Here is a 16,559-nt window from a genome sequence, read left to right on the forward strand (position 1 = left end):
CTTTTAAAACTTTAAATAATTATTGAAAAATATATAAAAACATACTCTTCATTACCTTTGCTGAACCCCTCCTATTAAAACAACAACAGATTGAAAATAAATCAGGAACTGGACATTTGCACATATTCACCAAGTCTGCTGGCAGCACCCCTTTCACAATTAAAGAGATGTTACTGGATAAACATGACACAAATATTTTCATCTTTATTCAGTCCTCTCTAACAACATGCAGGCGTATCTTTACTTCAGCTAGAAAGAGATTTCATTTATTTAGACTTTAATTAGCTCGCTGTTCTCACAAGCTGAGAGCCCTGCGGGTCCAGCAATCCTTGTGGGTCTCAGCCTTCCTTCCAGCTGGCTTGCCAATCGTGAGGCAGTCTGTTGTGCGCGCTGTTGCTCTCACAGGTGTGGACCCCATCAGAGATCGTGCAGATGGGGAGGGGGAAAACCAACCCTAAGCAAGAGTATAATCTCTTCAACACACAGACTTTAATGCAATTAGCTGTTTTAATTTTAAGAGATGCTGAGGTGCTTGGAATGTCATCGTTTTTGCACAGATTTAAAGGGGTCCAGTTGCACAGGTTGCCAGCACATGGCCAGTTTTATGGCACACCTTCATGAAAGCGATGGCATAAAAAAAATCCGGTCTTTGGTGTAAGGATTTCAGATCCTATTCAGGTTTATACAACAGATGGCCAGCACACCACACACCTCACCGATGTGAATGGAAACATTAGCACTATAGAGTTTCAGCCATGTCTCAACAGAGATTTATTTTGCAACAGTTTGGTAAATAGTTTGTATCTCAGTGGAAACTGTGCTAAATGAAAAAAAAAAAAAAAAAGGCAGCAAAATAAAAATTACTGTAATGTCTCTCTGCTGATAGTCACCTTTGTCCTATATGAATCTTAAAATCCCACTCCAACTAAACAGCAGAAATTATTCTTGTGGACTGCTAGTGTCAGCAGTTATGAAAAGAGACTTGAACAAGTATGACTATGAAGTTTGTTAGTGCAATTCAGATTCCTGAATCTCAACCCCAAACACTGCACTCTATTTTCTAAACCTCTCAAAACATTTCTTAGTGCACATGGAGTCTACAATGTCTCTCAACAATAGATTCCTTTGTATTTTTCCAGTACAAGGGAAGCATCTGGATGAAATGAGAGTAACAGAAAAGCACACAGGTGTAATGCTAAGTTTGGATCTCATGCAGAGCTCTACTCTTTTAGAAACTGGCTAAATGTAGTGAGGATTAAAATTAGTAAACAAAGTGTAAGTTCAGGAAGGAGGCTCAGGAGAAGGGAATTATTAATGTCTTTAAATTATGCCTCCTAAGATGTCCCTAATCCAAAGAACTCTGCACAATCTTTAAAAAAAATACAAAAATATAAGCATGTCAATAATATGTGTAAGATGAAGTTCAATTCAGTAAGAACAAATAGCTTTAAAACCAAGACTAAGCATTTAGCCCCTACACTCACCTCTTCTGGAGCCCGTACTAATGTTCAGTCTGGTTAAAAAACAACCTTTGCAAGGTAGCTGTCATGGCTTCCTGACAGGCTCAGCTCCTTTGCATAAAGATAATGATGAATAATGGTAAAAAAAAGACAACCATCCAGAACAGGCATTAGCTTTTAAAGTCTTTGAAGGAGATAAAAAAATTCCCATAATATGCAACAGTGTTAAGCAAGAAGTAAGTGATTCAATGAACAGCAAAACAGTACATTACCAGAGAAAAAAAAGCAGAGGACAGCTGATTTAAACAATAAAGTAATACATTTTGATGCAATTTTTAAGAAGATAAACTGATTTTTTTATTATTCAGCTTAGAGAGAAGCAAAGGGTTACACTGAAATTCCCTCTCCAAACTATATCCAGTGAAAAATGTTTTTGATTTTCTTTTGTTTATCTTTTAATTTTTCTACTGAGACAGGGAAAAAAAACTTTCATGTAAACATTACAGAGTTAGCAAAAAAATTACTTTGTGAGGAAACATGAAATCCACAATCTTCATGCTGAAAGAATGGAAACTAATGGAGTTCAATGTATAGAAAGAGAAATTATGCAATTGTTTTCTTTTCCAGTTTAGATACTGCACTAAACAGGCACATCAGAATCAAATTTATTTATAAACTGTTTCATCTGGAAAGGAACAGTAGAAAGTGTATGCAAACTTGCTTACAAACTTATTCCCAATTCTACATCCTGCCCTGTTTTGTTAGACACTTGACTTGAGAGAGGTTCCACACAGTGAAGTGATTTTTTTGTTGTTGTTCATTTATGCAATTATGCAACACAGCTCAAAGAAGAGATAAGTTCAAATGACACAAGCAATTATCTGGTGTATTATCAGGGTCTTGTGTTGGTTTTCTTCTTTAAGGGATAGAGGAACAAATGGGAGAGTTTGCAAGGAAATGGAGCTGACAGATTGAAGTTAAATTTGCAAGCTTGAAGCACTTTGTTTTATTAAGATCCCCTCACTAAGCTGAAGCATTGGATGCTTATACACTCATTTGATTTGTGTAACAAGACAATTCCGAAAGACAAATATAGTTTCCTACATGGTATTTAACAATAAATTTAAATCTAACCTCCACTAGTTCCTAACAGCTGCTTCCAAAGTTGAGCCATAATTCACTCTAGGCTCACTCAGCCTTTGACATCACTCAGAAAAGATTGATGATATGAGAAGTGAAATATCAGATTTGTGGTATCGGAAGTTATTACTGTCATTTCTCTATCCTCATTGAGGTTAACCTAAAAAGTAACATGCACAGTGATGCAATGTGAAGGTTTCCTTTTACCTCTTGTAAAGTTATACACAGGTAAAATTTTTACTCAACTACAGAAAAAAAATTGAAAAGCTACCAACCTGAAGGAGGTTCTTATTTCTTTCACCTAATTAAGGGCACAGCAAAATAACACCTTCACTTAATTTAGTTTTATTTTAAAATCTCTCCCGGTATTTTTAACTGTTTGTTGGTAGAGACAGAAACCTCAGATATTTTGTTTCTACTCTTCCCCATTTCTATCATATTGTTTTCATTTCCATGTATGTACACCTTTTTTAGGCAGAACTATTTACCACCAACCAAGGGCATTTCAAAACTAGAACTTTTATCAGGCCCACAGTTTCCTCCAGGAACATCAGCTGAAGCATCAGGCTGGCAGATGACATGTCAGAATTTGTAACATCTCTCTTCCCCCACCCCTGCCAAACAAGACATAAAACTAGGCTATGGATATGTGGATATGCATTTTTAAAGAGTGGAAAAATGTATCAGAAAATTAGGTACTTATTTTAAAACACACCAGGTATGTTTCAGTACTATTAGCTTTTCACAAGCATATTTTCCTAACACTTCTCTTAGGGGAAGTGCTGCAGGGGCTCGGGCTGTTGGTAGGGACCAGGTACCTTGCTTTGGATATTCCACTAATTCCCCACTTCATGCTTCAAATCTAGCCCATCATGTGCACACAAAGTTACCCATAAGCAATTCCAGGCAGTTATATTTAATGTCTTCACAACACCCACTACAAACCAAATTCCTCCTTGAAGCATTTTTTGTATCTACACACTAAAGCCCTGAGTTTATTACTAAAAAAAGACACTGAATGCATCTACTGCTTAAAGGAACCTATTAGGATGCATGAACCCCACATGCTTACACTAAGGTTAGATGGACAATGTTGATCCAAATGAACAAGCAACACCAAATGCAAGAATTTTGTTAAAGCATGTTAATCATGTTTCCAAAATAAATTCTCTGAACAGTGTGTATTTTTAATATATATTTATTACATCACTTATAGTAATCTACATTAATGTTAAATCTAGCAAAGTAAATTGCAACAAGGATGACATGGTCAAATATGAAACACAAGTACAATACAGTATGATGAAACAATGGCACAAAAATGAAGGTGATTTTTGTCAGCTGATTATAAGAAACAAAACATTCATCAGTATTTATTTTGCAAGTTTTACATGTTTTGTTGATAAATCAACAGCTTTCTTTTTGGTTTCCTGCATCACATGAATACAAAAATGGTATATTTTTAAAAGCAAATATCCAAGCACTTTTCATGAAAAAAAATAATTGTATGCATAACTTTGTAAAATCTTAAACTTATGTTGTAAATGTGCCAATATTTACAATATCATAGTGCAACTGAGAAAACAAAGAGGCCTTAACACAAACATTGTTAGCGCTCCTTTTTCACTGGAGCCCAAATTCCAAAACACTGTATTGCAGGGCAAACCACAACCTAATTACCCCAAATAACACCAGACAACAAGGACACGCTGAATATAGTACAGCTTTCTTCACACTTCACTGCTGAGGGTTAACTAAAGCGAACTGGAGGATAATCACCATGCGCAATCAGGGACACAAAACCGCGCAGGAGCGCGTGCGCACGGCACATGTGCGCTCAGCCCTGCGCGGCCACAGCTCAGGTGCCACCTACAGACCCACTGCCTGCCTGGGGCAGCCGCCAGCTGGAGACAGGCCAGCTGAGCTGGACAAAATTGTCATGGCAGCAAGCACAGCCCAGAGCAGCCCCTGCTCTGCCCAGCAGACCCTGGTTTTCTGGATGGAAGGGCTTTCCTGGGGGAAGCACACCTATTTCCAAAGAGGGGGACAACCACTTGCTTGCTTTGCTCTGCACATAAAGGTATTGCTGTCTGTGCTTTGTAAAGTTACTTTTCATCACTCATAGTTATAAGCTCTTGTCACTAGCAGATAGAACTGAAAGTGAAGATTAAATAAAGACCGCTCTTGTATTTGGTTGCACACCATTAACTGGATACAAAAAAGCACAGACAACATTAAACTATGCATTCATCAAGTGATGAGGTAATTTAGCACCATAAAGATTTTCTGTCTGTTCATTTCTCTACATTTTTGACAGAAACAGTAAACTTGAATTGATCAGTTTCTTTTCTATAATACTGTTAATTCATTTTACATTCAGAGTGAAGTGTTTGTAATGTATGCACTATATAAACTTCACACAGCAGTGTGAATTATGAAACTGGAGAAGAAAACATTATTATTTATCTCAATTTTTACTTCACACAATCTCAATCCAGTTGTTCTTCTAGTGTGTTAAACTATATATATCCTTTCTTGCAATACACATTTATAGCCACAATATTAATACCCTAGAATTTTCATCTTTCAGCCAAATATGCCCTGTGAAAATGAAGAGAAAAATAACTAAATATAATGTGCTGTCTCTGAATTATTTTACAAATTGTAAAGCAATTTTCACATTGCATAACGAATGCTAAAGATTTTACTGATTTCAACAAAAGAACTTCTAATTTTGCATGACTTAATGTAATGCAGAACAGCACCATTGAAGAGGAGGCATGTTATTCTTTTGAACATGTCAAAAGAATAACATTTTAAATATTCAAATTTCAGTTTCATTAATGTTTTGTCTGTGTGTAAGTATTTGTGCGTAAGGTTCTATCCTTCCTACCTTGGACTCAATGGTGGGTTTGCCACTAACTTCTGGTCAGTTTGAAATTAGCCCTTGTTCATAGATGTGATCTCTTAAAACTGTACAGAGGTCATTGGGGTAGCTGCTCAGCAAGTAATAGTTGGCGCAGCTCCACCAACTTTACCAGAGCTGTAATGAATCCTGCCAGACAAACATCCTCCCGTTAAAACATTTTCCCCATTTATTTGTTAAAAGTCGCAAATGTGACGTAACAGCGCATGGGTTCCAAAGCCATTAATGTATGTACGTGTGCACGTGCGTGTAAATATAAACATACGCATTCTGTGCTTCACATGTGAACTGCTTGTTGCACAAAAGAAGAAAAGAGATTTAAAAACCAAAACGAAACAAAGTTGCAGAAAGCATTAGGGAAATAATCACAAGTATTCATAAAGCTCAAAGGGAAGCAAAGCTTTCACAATCTATACAAGACTCTTTAGCTACATCATAATCACCTTGGAGTAGGCACAAATAATGCAGCATACAGAGAACTTTCAGGGGTTCAAACACTATAAAGTTGCTAAGCTATTCTATTATTTAATGAAGTTGATGAACTCTAGGAACAAACTAAAACCTGTGCTGTTGCAAGCAGAATTACAGCATCAAGAAACACAATTTCAGTTCCACCCATAAACTGAAACCTTCTGGTCTTGCTCAAAAGAAACATTTCATTTCTGCTCATGTGTAATGGGAATTACATTCCACACAAAAAAGATCTCAAAGTCTATAAACAGTGTACCTTTTCAATCTCTAAGGGACTTTCATTCCTAAAATGAAATATTAATGATACGTCTTGCCCCTGAATAGCCCCTTAATAGAAGTCATATGTTGAAATGATTAAATGTTATGGACTAGTATAATCTTTTCTAAAACAGTCTTGATGGAGAACTCACTATGATAACAATTACTGATATAAGGTCCATTTTTCTTTTCCACAGCTAAGCAAAGCTGTGGGATTCAGGTTTGCTGGCAGACTGTGCTCCCTGCGCAGAACAGTCTTAATAAACTGACTAAAGTAGCAGTAGCCTATATGGGAGAAGGGAGGGAAAATAAAATTCCTGGAATTTATTTTCATTACAGGGAAAAAACATTTTTAAAATGTCAGGAAGTATTTCTCTCAATCTGGTCTAGTTACCTGAATTTTTGGAAACTGATCCCAATGCACCCCTTTATATATTATGCATTTCTCAGGATCAAGTAACACATTTTGCAAAGACATTCCCTCATAACAACTGAAAATGCAAGTAACTTCACAGCTGTGAACTTTTTCAGTAGAACAGGGCAGTCTATGCATTATGGTATGGGGTGAGGGATGGACTGTTCTTATGGCTGGGAACAGTTTTAGATTGAAGTCTGAGGCAGGAATGGCAAAACATGCATCTCAAAAGGGAATGACCTGACTGCTTCAGCAAACCTTCCAGACCAATGACTTTCCCTCCAGGTGATACTGGAACCACATATTGGAAACAGAGAAGGTAAGTTTTGTATTCTGCTGCCATTTTATTTCTTTTTGCAAATATCCTCTGTAAAGAAAATTATGTTGATACAGTAAAGCCATAACATCACATGCCAACATTTTCCATTTGCTGAGTTTTATTACGGACAAATCAGTCTAAAGGAATTATTTCACTACATTTAGATGTTGGCATGTAGCAGCTAAACCTTTTCTTCAATTAAGTAAATTTTCCTGATTTCAAAATATATTAAATCATCACTAAATAGCTCAAAAATATAACCTCTATAGATTTTTGCTGAGAATCAGAAACATGCTGATTTCTAATTCTTAAATTATTAGTATTTGAGAAGATTAAAGGGAAGGAATAAGACTGCAAAAGTGTGTGATCACTACACTATGGACTTTAATACTACATACGATAGGAAATATTGCTATTATGTAAATTAACTAGATTAAGATTCTCAAAATAAAGCAGCAGAAAACAAATAAAAATTAGTAGATATTTGTTAAGCAACTGGTTCTAATGCATGACCTACTTTAACACTAAAGGAGTTTTGCATATTCATGCTGTACAAAAAGAGCACCTCTAAATACTGCAAAAACAGAAAAATTAGGTCAATAGGAGGATGATTTACAGTATTTACCATTTCTGTTGGCTTTCTTTTTAAAATGAACAAAATGTCTTCTTATAGGAAATAAAAATGATGTTCCTGTTCTCAACATAAGTGAATATAATCAACTACTTTCTCAGGCAAAACGCATTTTTCCAAAAGATGTCATCATATGTATGTATGTCAGATGACACTGCTAGACAGCAGGCCCTCGTATTTCCTCAGTCAGAAATCTGTCCCTCTTTACTTGCAGCACATGGATGGTCAGCATTAACAGCTCTTGCCAGGTAAAACATTCATAATGCCTGTGAGCACCTTTCTGTTTACAGTCATCAGATGGCAATGCAGTGAAGAGAATTTGAACACTGCTCTGAAAGAATCACTTTTGGCCTGTGACCACACAGGATCTCTTCACGTTCCTTTCATTTGCATAAAAGATTAAACTTAGGGTGTTTCAAATGTGCGTGTTGGGATCAGACAGCGTGGTGCAAGCAGTTTAATATGGCAGGTTTTTCCTTCTCTGCATTTTACCTATTCGTTGGTAAAAGCAAAGTACCCATTAACTGCTAATATCAAAATGAATAAAGACAGATATGGTAAAAACAGAACATATAATCAGTACCTTCAATGATAAAAATAGTGTTATTCATAAATGTGCCCACTATGGATTTGTGCGTTATATTCACTTTATCCAATCTTTGTGCCTTTAAGTATGCACAATGCTGTTCTGGATTTGATGGACATATTCAATGGCTCATTCATTACAAATTCTTGCATTAAAATGCAGTGATAAAGCCAAAAAATACCCCCACACACCAGAATTAATTTGGCCCCATGTTGTTAATATTAAATATGCAAAACTCTTTTGTGCGGTTCACTATTACTATAAATTAGCAGCTATTTTCTTTAAAAATGTTAAACCTTCATCAAATCACAAACCATAAACATTGTTCCATTTTCTCTTTTACACTGAGTCTCCTACTGAATCCATATCATCTGAAGAGAGTGGGCGATACAGGTCCTGTAAGATGAAGTGCAGTATAGATTTGTTTATTCTGTTTGATTTGTTGCACTGCAACTGTCTTATATTCTGTTTGTTACTGTGGACCAGAAGACATTGTTTAACACAAAATACACATGTTCTATATGCTCAGATTGTTGTCTTAATGTCATATTATTATTTTTTAATCAAAAAGATCAATAGTTAGTAAATAAAGCTGAAGTTTCAATGTACAACATATTCTTAACACTATTCGTATTTGTCTGTTCTGGAGAATCTCTTAATGGTTTGGAAACCTGGAAACATCAAATTAATCTCAAAGGGAATGTATTTCCCTTTTGGCCATTTCGCAGTAGCAGAGCAGCAGAGTAAGTGCTTATCTTACATAAGGTAATAAAAACTTGCCACCCACTGGTGATATAGCATGGATCCAGCAACATTTGACCCCTGGACTTCTGGCACTGAATACTGCTGTTGCCTATGTCGTGCTGACAGTGGTGTTCCTTTTCCACACTCCTCTCTGCCCGTGTGAATGTATAAAAAGACAGCATGTTTTACACTTTTTCCCCCCATCACCGTCTCTTTCTGTCGGTAGCCAAGCAACCAGCTCACGACAGCAGAGGGAGAGTCTGAGTGGATCTGTACATTTCATTCTTTCAACACACTGATCCTCTGACGGATCAGACAATCCTCAAGTGCCAGAGGTGTTGTGGAATGATACGTGGCCCTATCCCACCTACACAGCACAACAACCCTCACTGAGAAACACAATCGTACGGAAAGGAAGTTCACAAAAGAGAAGTGGCACAGGACAGGGCACTGTCCTTTAAGGTGATTCAGGCATAACTGATGGTTCAGTAGGGGCTCTGATTGGGCCGGTGCCCAGAACATCTCATAACCATTCTCTGATATTTTAAGGTGTTTTGGGGGTTCCTTTCCATATAGAACACATTAAAAAATTTCAACAAAAAATCCCTGTAAGACAAAGTACAAGAAAAACATGAGAATGGGAAAGCTGATGGAGCCAGCTTTTGGGTTGACCTTGAATGGATTTGTTTTGCTTTTTTTAATCACAGTAAGATAACCCAGACAAGAAATGAACAAATCTGAAAGCTATACTACAAATAAGGATCAGCTAAAATGAATGCTTCACATATTTCAAATTTTGATCTCAATAAACAATGCAGGTTCATATTTTACTAGTAGGCATGATGTAAAAGGAATTTAAGTAGCTTAAAGGGCGGTTGATTCCCTAGAATGCATATTCTGTATGTATTCTGCCAATACGCATGTACATACACAGTAGAAGACATTAGACTGGCAGAGTGAAAATCACATCTTAAATACATTCCTATTATGTTGCAAACAATCTAAACAAGAGAATAATTTTAAACAGACAAGACAATCTTATTCTGCATACTAGCTGGTCAGTTAATTATTAAAATTTCTTTTGAGAATATACAGTTTGGGAATTTCTAATACATACAGGAAAAAGGAATTTTTTGATTTCCTAGAGAGGGTAACACCTCAAAATTTTGAATAGTATCTCCCAGGTGGCTGTTTTTGCTTCTGAATATTAAAAAAAAATGCAACTGACAAATAAGGTATTTCTGAATTTTAATATTTAGAGAATATTTTTGTGTTTCTTTTCATAACTCTATGATTGCTTTAAAGCAAAATAATTCACCAGTTTTCAGTGCCATTTTCTCTGGTATTTTACCTGCTATAAATACTTGAAAATATTAAAAAGTTTTCCTTTCTGAAAGAATTTTTCTTAACTATAATTAGCAAGGGAGCTGCGTGTCTTGAAATTATGAGGTGAATCTATTTATTATTTTGCATAGATTTTATTAGAAAACAAAAATTGCTGAATCAACCAGGCTTCTTGGCTACATGCAACTCAAAAAAATCCTTATATACATAGAATTCAGCCTGTATAATCAATGAAGAGGTATCTTAAATCTAACTATTTTTTATTCTGTAGGTTGCAACCCCTAAGAACAAAGAAAAAATATTTACATTTTTTTCTAAATGCCATGTCACCTTTTCTGAGTCTGCATAGTTAACTGCACTCTATTGCAGTAGTAACTATATTCGTGGGTAACACAGTAAATCTACTTGAATCTGCTATTTCAAACCTGAATTTCAAGTGCATTAACCCTCTGGGAAAAAATCCAAAACTTAATCACGTTCATAACAATTGAAAAACTAGAATCTTAATTTCCTATTTAATAATAAAGAAATAATTAAACTGCACGAAAGAGTAACTATAGCACACAGCCTGCTAGTTAAAATATTCAGAAGCTGAAAATTGGTTGACAGTTAGCTAAGATAGCTGATAAATTGTTCCTAGTTCACTTTCAACTTCGTGAATTACACCCATGAAATTAATCTTTCAAATCTTACTTTCTTCAAATATAGACTGAGTTTCGCAGAACATTATAAAAATATAACTTTCACTGGCTTCTGAATTTCTCAGAAACAACTCAGCCAACATACATATGCAAATGAGAACAGATAAATTTTATCTTTTTTGTATTCTGGCTTTTGAGGGTACAAAATTTTATCTACAGGGTTACAAGAGTACTGTTTTACTGACTATGTACCACAGGACAGTAAGTATGTACCAGTATGTAAGGCCACATTTTTGGCCTTATTTACATCAACCAAAAGCCTTCCTTCAAAGGCCAGAATTATTTTTTCAAAAAGGTGAGTGATGAAATGTCAGTAAGTAAGATGATTAATCCCTATTTTAAGCTGCCTAATGCACTCCACAGGTCTTTATTATTCCCAGGAAGAAATCCATCCCTTTGTGGAAGTACCTTGCTTTGGGGCCTCTGGATTCAAAAGCCTGACCTCCTCTCAGCTATACTTCCCAGCAAAAACACGGGCAGCCTGCCTTGACCCCTGTGCATTGTGATGTCCCAAGCCTATAACTCCCTCATAGCACTGGATGGGGATGCTGAAGAGCTGATTGATTCGTTAAGGCAAGGTGAACCAGGCCACGCTAGAGGAAATGCTCCTATCACCTTCCAGACCCAGTACCTACCACTGGCACCCCATGTACCTGATGGCATGAGAGAACATGAACGCCTGGAACTCTAACTGCACAGACAGAGGCACACAACACCTCAAATTACAGAGCTGAGCTGGTGTCCCCAAGACCCGGAATCTTATTTCAGTTCTAAAGCAGTAGCTTCCTCAAACTGCAGGTAAAGAGAGAAAGACAGAGCTGTCAGAAAACCAGCCACCACCTTCAACTCCAGCTCATGGCTACAGCAGCAAACACTCTCCCTTCAGGGCAGGAACGCCTCACCTCTCAACACAGGGGACAAGATGGGAACTTAAATCCATCTCTTCTCCCTTGTATGTCTATCACATGATACCAGCACTTCAGCAACCTCCTAGGGAATAAACCTCAGCCTGCAACTGGCTTGTCAGCACTGCAGCTGAAGCCATTGAAGGGTTTTGGGTTTAAATTTGGTTCATGACAATAGGGTACATAAAATAACCTCTCTAAGTCAAATTCAAATAAAAAGACACAAAAATATGTACTAAAACTAAACAGAACACCACTTATACTGCTAACAAGGAAATTATTATCTTCAAGCACTGCTTATGTCTTATTTACTCATTAGAATGCACATTATAACCTCTAATACTACAATCATATGTTTTCACCCTGAACTTCTAACTCATTCACTTCACAAGCTAAACATGAGAGCAGATGGAATAAATTCTCAGACTGAGTGTTAAGTTTCCATCCCTGAACCTCTGAGTTGATTTTGTAATCTAAATAATGTTATTACAATGCATTTTACATGATTGCAATCTATTTTTACATGAATATATTCCATGTTTCATGGGGTAAAAAAATAAATCTGTCCAAAATAAAGCCAGACAAGCATGAAAGGTCCCTACCAAGGTCAAGAGGACTGAATACGAATATTGGAGAAGAGAATTCAACTCCCTAACCATCTTAGTCTTATCTCTCCTGTAGTACACTTCAATATTTATTTTCTCTACAGTTAGCAGTCTGATTTTGTTACCGCTACATAGCACTTTGCATCCATAATACTGCCACTCGGTGATCCTATTACACTTACACATAAAAAGAAGCCCATCTGCTCTCCTCTTCACATTTCAAAGTCAGAAATCTTGTGCCTAGAAACCTCTTGTGTCTAATGGTGCTGATCACATGGCTCCCACTCACCCATCCACAAACGTTAGCAGAAAAAAAACATGTCTTCACTGTGGAGAGCGAAGCTTCAGTGGTGAGAAAGTAAGTTTAGGAAAGTTACCAATGAAAAGAGACAGCCTTACAGCAAACACAAATCCAAAGTAAACTGGTATCATCCATCTAAACAGATGCCCTCACATCACCAATGTATAATTCATGTGGAAGACTCTTTGTTCCCTCTCCAGTGACTTATTAATGATTAATTAATAAGCCTTGAGAGCAGGAACAAACAGGTGGGGAAGACATTGCATTCAAGAAGATTTTAGCTCCAGCTTACCCACTGGAACTTACATCTTTACTCTCCATGTACCGGATGATGAAAAGCCTGACACTACCCTGAGGCTTCAAGCTGCTGCTCACTGGCTGTCCCTACACTGCAAGATCACAATCGGCCCCCGTGTCTGTAAGCAAGTCATGGCAGAAACCCATAGCTGTATCCCAGATGGAGGTAAGACCTGGACATGCACCATTCCTCAGCTCACTGGCATACAGCAGATATAAAGAAGGGTCTGCAGGCTAGAAGGGAGTCATGCCATGCTACAGCTATTCCTGATCTGGGTATCTAGGGAATCAGTTCTGCATCAGCTCCTAAAGTCAAGCACTGCCAGTTTTGTACATAATCCCCTTATTTTGAGAGACATAAATTGTATCTTTGCTCAAAAACTGAAAAGGCAGAAAAAGCATGTGTTCAAACTTTGTTTATAAACAAGTCTGAGATACAGATTACTGCCTCAGGGATGCTTTCATTAAGTACTGACCACAGTTTAGAAAATAGCAAAAAAATAGATCATCAGTCTTATTTCTTTTAAACAGATAAAATTAATTCAATCAGCATGTGGAGCTTTTGGGTTGAATGAGTAATATTTTATCAGAGGGTTACAGCAGTAACACAGGCATTAGCTTAGTTCTGGATGCTTAGGAATATTGTAGATTCCTTCATACAGGATAACTAGGGGGGAACCTACAGCTACTATCAACTCTCCTCCAGGAAAGTGATGGACAGGTCTCGCGTGCCTTGTTGCTGATAGTATCTTCACTGCACAAGGCTGTGATACCACAGCTAAATTCCACAGTGCATTCTTTCACCTTGCTTCAAAATCAAAGCAGTCTGTAGGTTGTGCAAGTGACAATGCCCACAGTGAGTTAGGAACAAAAGAGATTTCTCTGACATTTTCTTTCAGTTGTGAAATATTTGGAAAAAGAAGGTAAAACAAACAAACAAAAAGTTTTGTGAAAAAGGAGAGAAACCCCAAGGATAAACCAGATTTTTAGCCCCAGGGATAAACCAGTTCTCAGTATACTTAGCATTTTGACAGATACAGAACAGTTGCATTCCACTTCAGGTTGTTTTACAAACACAAAGACTGTAGCCAGGCTGTTCCACCCTATAGCTCTACATGCACAAAAGGGATCAGAAGGGAGAAGGCTATTGGATAATGGCTATGCTGGATTCTCCCCAGCCATGCTCAGAAATCAGTTTCCTCATTTCCTTACCCTCTGTTTCCGTAGGCTTCCTGGGCTGGTGGGAGATGGGCTTGGAGACTTCCCAGAGCGAGGAGTAGAAAGCTGGCTACCAGGGTTTCCATTCCCTAAAAGGACAAGAAATTGAAAAGAATGAATACAAGGCATTATTAAAGGAAAAAAAATTAAATCAATTTTTTTCAGTCTTTGTTGAACAGATTAATTTGCTTTTTGCTTAATGTTTGAAACATTAAATAAGGTAATTCAAAAAAGAAATATTTCCTTAGATTTTTGGCTCACAAAGACAATTTTTTATACAGGGTGAAAGCAAATAATGAAAAAAACGTGAAAAGACTTTAGTCAGTGGCAGAGAACATGATAATTTTTTCTTAAACTGTATTGTTCCTGTACTTTACTGAAAGTAAAGTAATTCCATTACTGAAAGTAATGGGGAATAAGGTGCTTTGTTAACCTTAAAAGACAAAATATATAAACCTTTCCATTCCATTTAACTATAGCTTGAAGTGCTGCCCACTAAAAATAAAGCACAGTATTGCTTGCAAGAATAAATCAGCTGCCTGCTTTTCACTTTTTGAGTGAGGACTCAACCATTTGAAGAGATTTTTGCAATACTGACCCAAACACCACCTCACACTTAACCCAGAAGGGCTTTCTGGAGGCAAATGAATTAGATATAACTCCTCCAGTCTGACTTACAGGAAAGCATCACTCTCTCAAATAAGCAAGTTTTTTCACACATGCCAGTGCCTATCTTTATAGAAGCATCTTCACATGCACCGGACATTATCCAATAAATTAACAAAACAATACCAGCAGAGGACAGAATTCTACTAAAAAGTAATCACACAAGAGGGTATCAATAATATTCACACTGAAGCACTGACAGAAACACTACGAAGCGTGTACCACAGGTAAATACACGTAAATATTCTTAAACAAGCAAGTATTCTATCAGAATCTACATTTGTAAAGTGCTAGGATAAAAAGAACAGGCAATCAGATTCCCAGATTCTGAATCTTAGGAGAATATTTAAATACTAGGCTATCAACAAGGCATTTGACTTACCTTCTATGAGTTCTAACATGGACAAAATCTGACTGTTTAACCTGATAAGAGCAAGCAGCAAAATTCCTGCTCTGTACTAAGCCAAGCTGTAGCCAAACTGAGAAGCAATGGGATTAGTTAAGGATAGCTGGGGCTGCTCACAGAGTGAGCTGAATGCGATGCAGGATTCATAAGCAGAAGCCTTTTCTGCGTAAGGCTGACGTCTTCAGAGCAGCAGTGGGAGGTGCAGGTGCTGTCTTAGGGCTACATCAAAGGTGTCAATTAAGCATAATGCTGCTGCTTCACAACTCTGAGCTACCGCAACCCCCACTCGCTTTCCATGGAGCCCCGAAAGCCTAAGCAATTTTATATGCTGTGCACTGAATCATAATGAGGTGCCTTTGGGGGCAATGTAGCAAGTGACTCATCTGAAAATCAAAATGACAATAACTCTTGTAAGACCTTGGCTGACTGGCAATCTAGCAAATGCTAATTCCTTTGGATAATAGAGTAGGCATTTTGAAAAGATTCTTCTTACTTTTTTCATAATACATTGTTCTTACTGGCTAATACTGGGCCCACACATTATAATGAAGAAATATATATACCTACCACACCACACACATCAATAAAACACATTATACTGCATGATAAAGGATGATCACTTAATAGTGCTTAGGTGCTATGTGCGATCCCATCTCAACATCACTTTGTGCAAGGCATTGTTTACAGTAACGTTACAATACATTTGCATAGGTATAGAAACAATGCTAAGATGCTCTAATTGGATTTAAATAGGCTATTTTTATAGAAAAACATTCCACTCATCCAGGCTTCAAAATATCTTTATACAGAGAACAATGATTTGCACATATCAGCACTCATTCAAATATTGCAGTAAGTGTAGGGGAACTCACATGCATATGTATGTACGTATGTTCATACAATATTCAGCAAAACAGCCACAGATCTGTCCAACAGTGACTAAAATCAAATTTATTACCGGTATCACTGAAATAATTTAGGAAAAGAGCAAGATGAGGACATTAAAAATGAGCTTTCTGGAATCTCAAACTTGTAAAGTTATAAAATGTATCTTCTAAACATCTATGGCATAATTTAGAAACTAACATTAAACTCCTACTATTCATACACAGAGCTAGTTCTCGAGTAACAGGACTAGTGATCTGCCTTCTCTTTAAACCAACCAG

At 37.0% G+C, this 16,559-nt stretch overlaps 1 protein-coding gene across 4 annotated transcripts in view; it reads right to left on the reverse strand.

Annotated features, from left to right (window-relative positions):
* The window catches only part of DCLK1 (doublecortin like kinase 1), a 229,762-nt gene that overhangs the window by 49,709 nt on the left and 163,494 nt on the right, over nt 1-16,559 (reverse strand). For 2 of the 4 annotated variants that reach the window (XM_068182011.1, XM_068182012.1), the window contains exon 6: nt 14,316-14,410. In XM_068182011.1, the coding sequence (XP_068038112.1) occupies nt 14,316-14,410 (95 nt within the window). Of the gene's footprint in view, nt 1-3,782; nt 8,603-14,315; nt 14,411-15,369; nt 15,555-16,559 lie in introns of those variants that run through there. The other 2 variants (XM_068182013.1, XM_068182014.1) reach the window with 2 other exon arrangements.

The sequence above is a fragment of the Anomalospiza imberbis genome, chromosome 2 (assembly GCF_031753505.1).
Source record: "Anomalospiza imberbis isolate Cuckoo-Finch-1a 21T00152 chromosome 2, ASM3175350v1, whole genome shotgun sequence".
In the NCBI taxonomy this organism is placed as follows: domain Eukaryota; kingdom Metazoa; phylum Chordata; class Aves; order Passeriformes; family Viduidae; genus Anomalospiza; species Anomalospiza imberbis.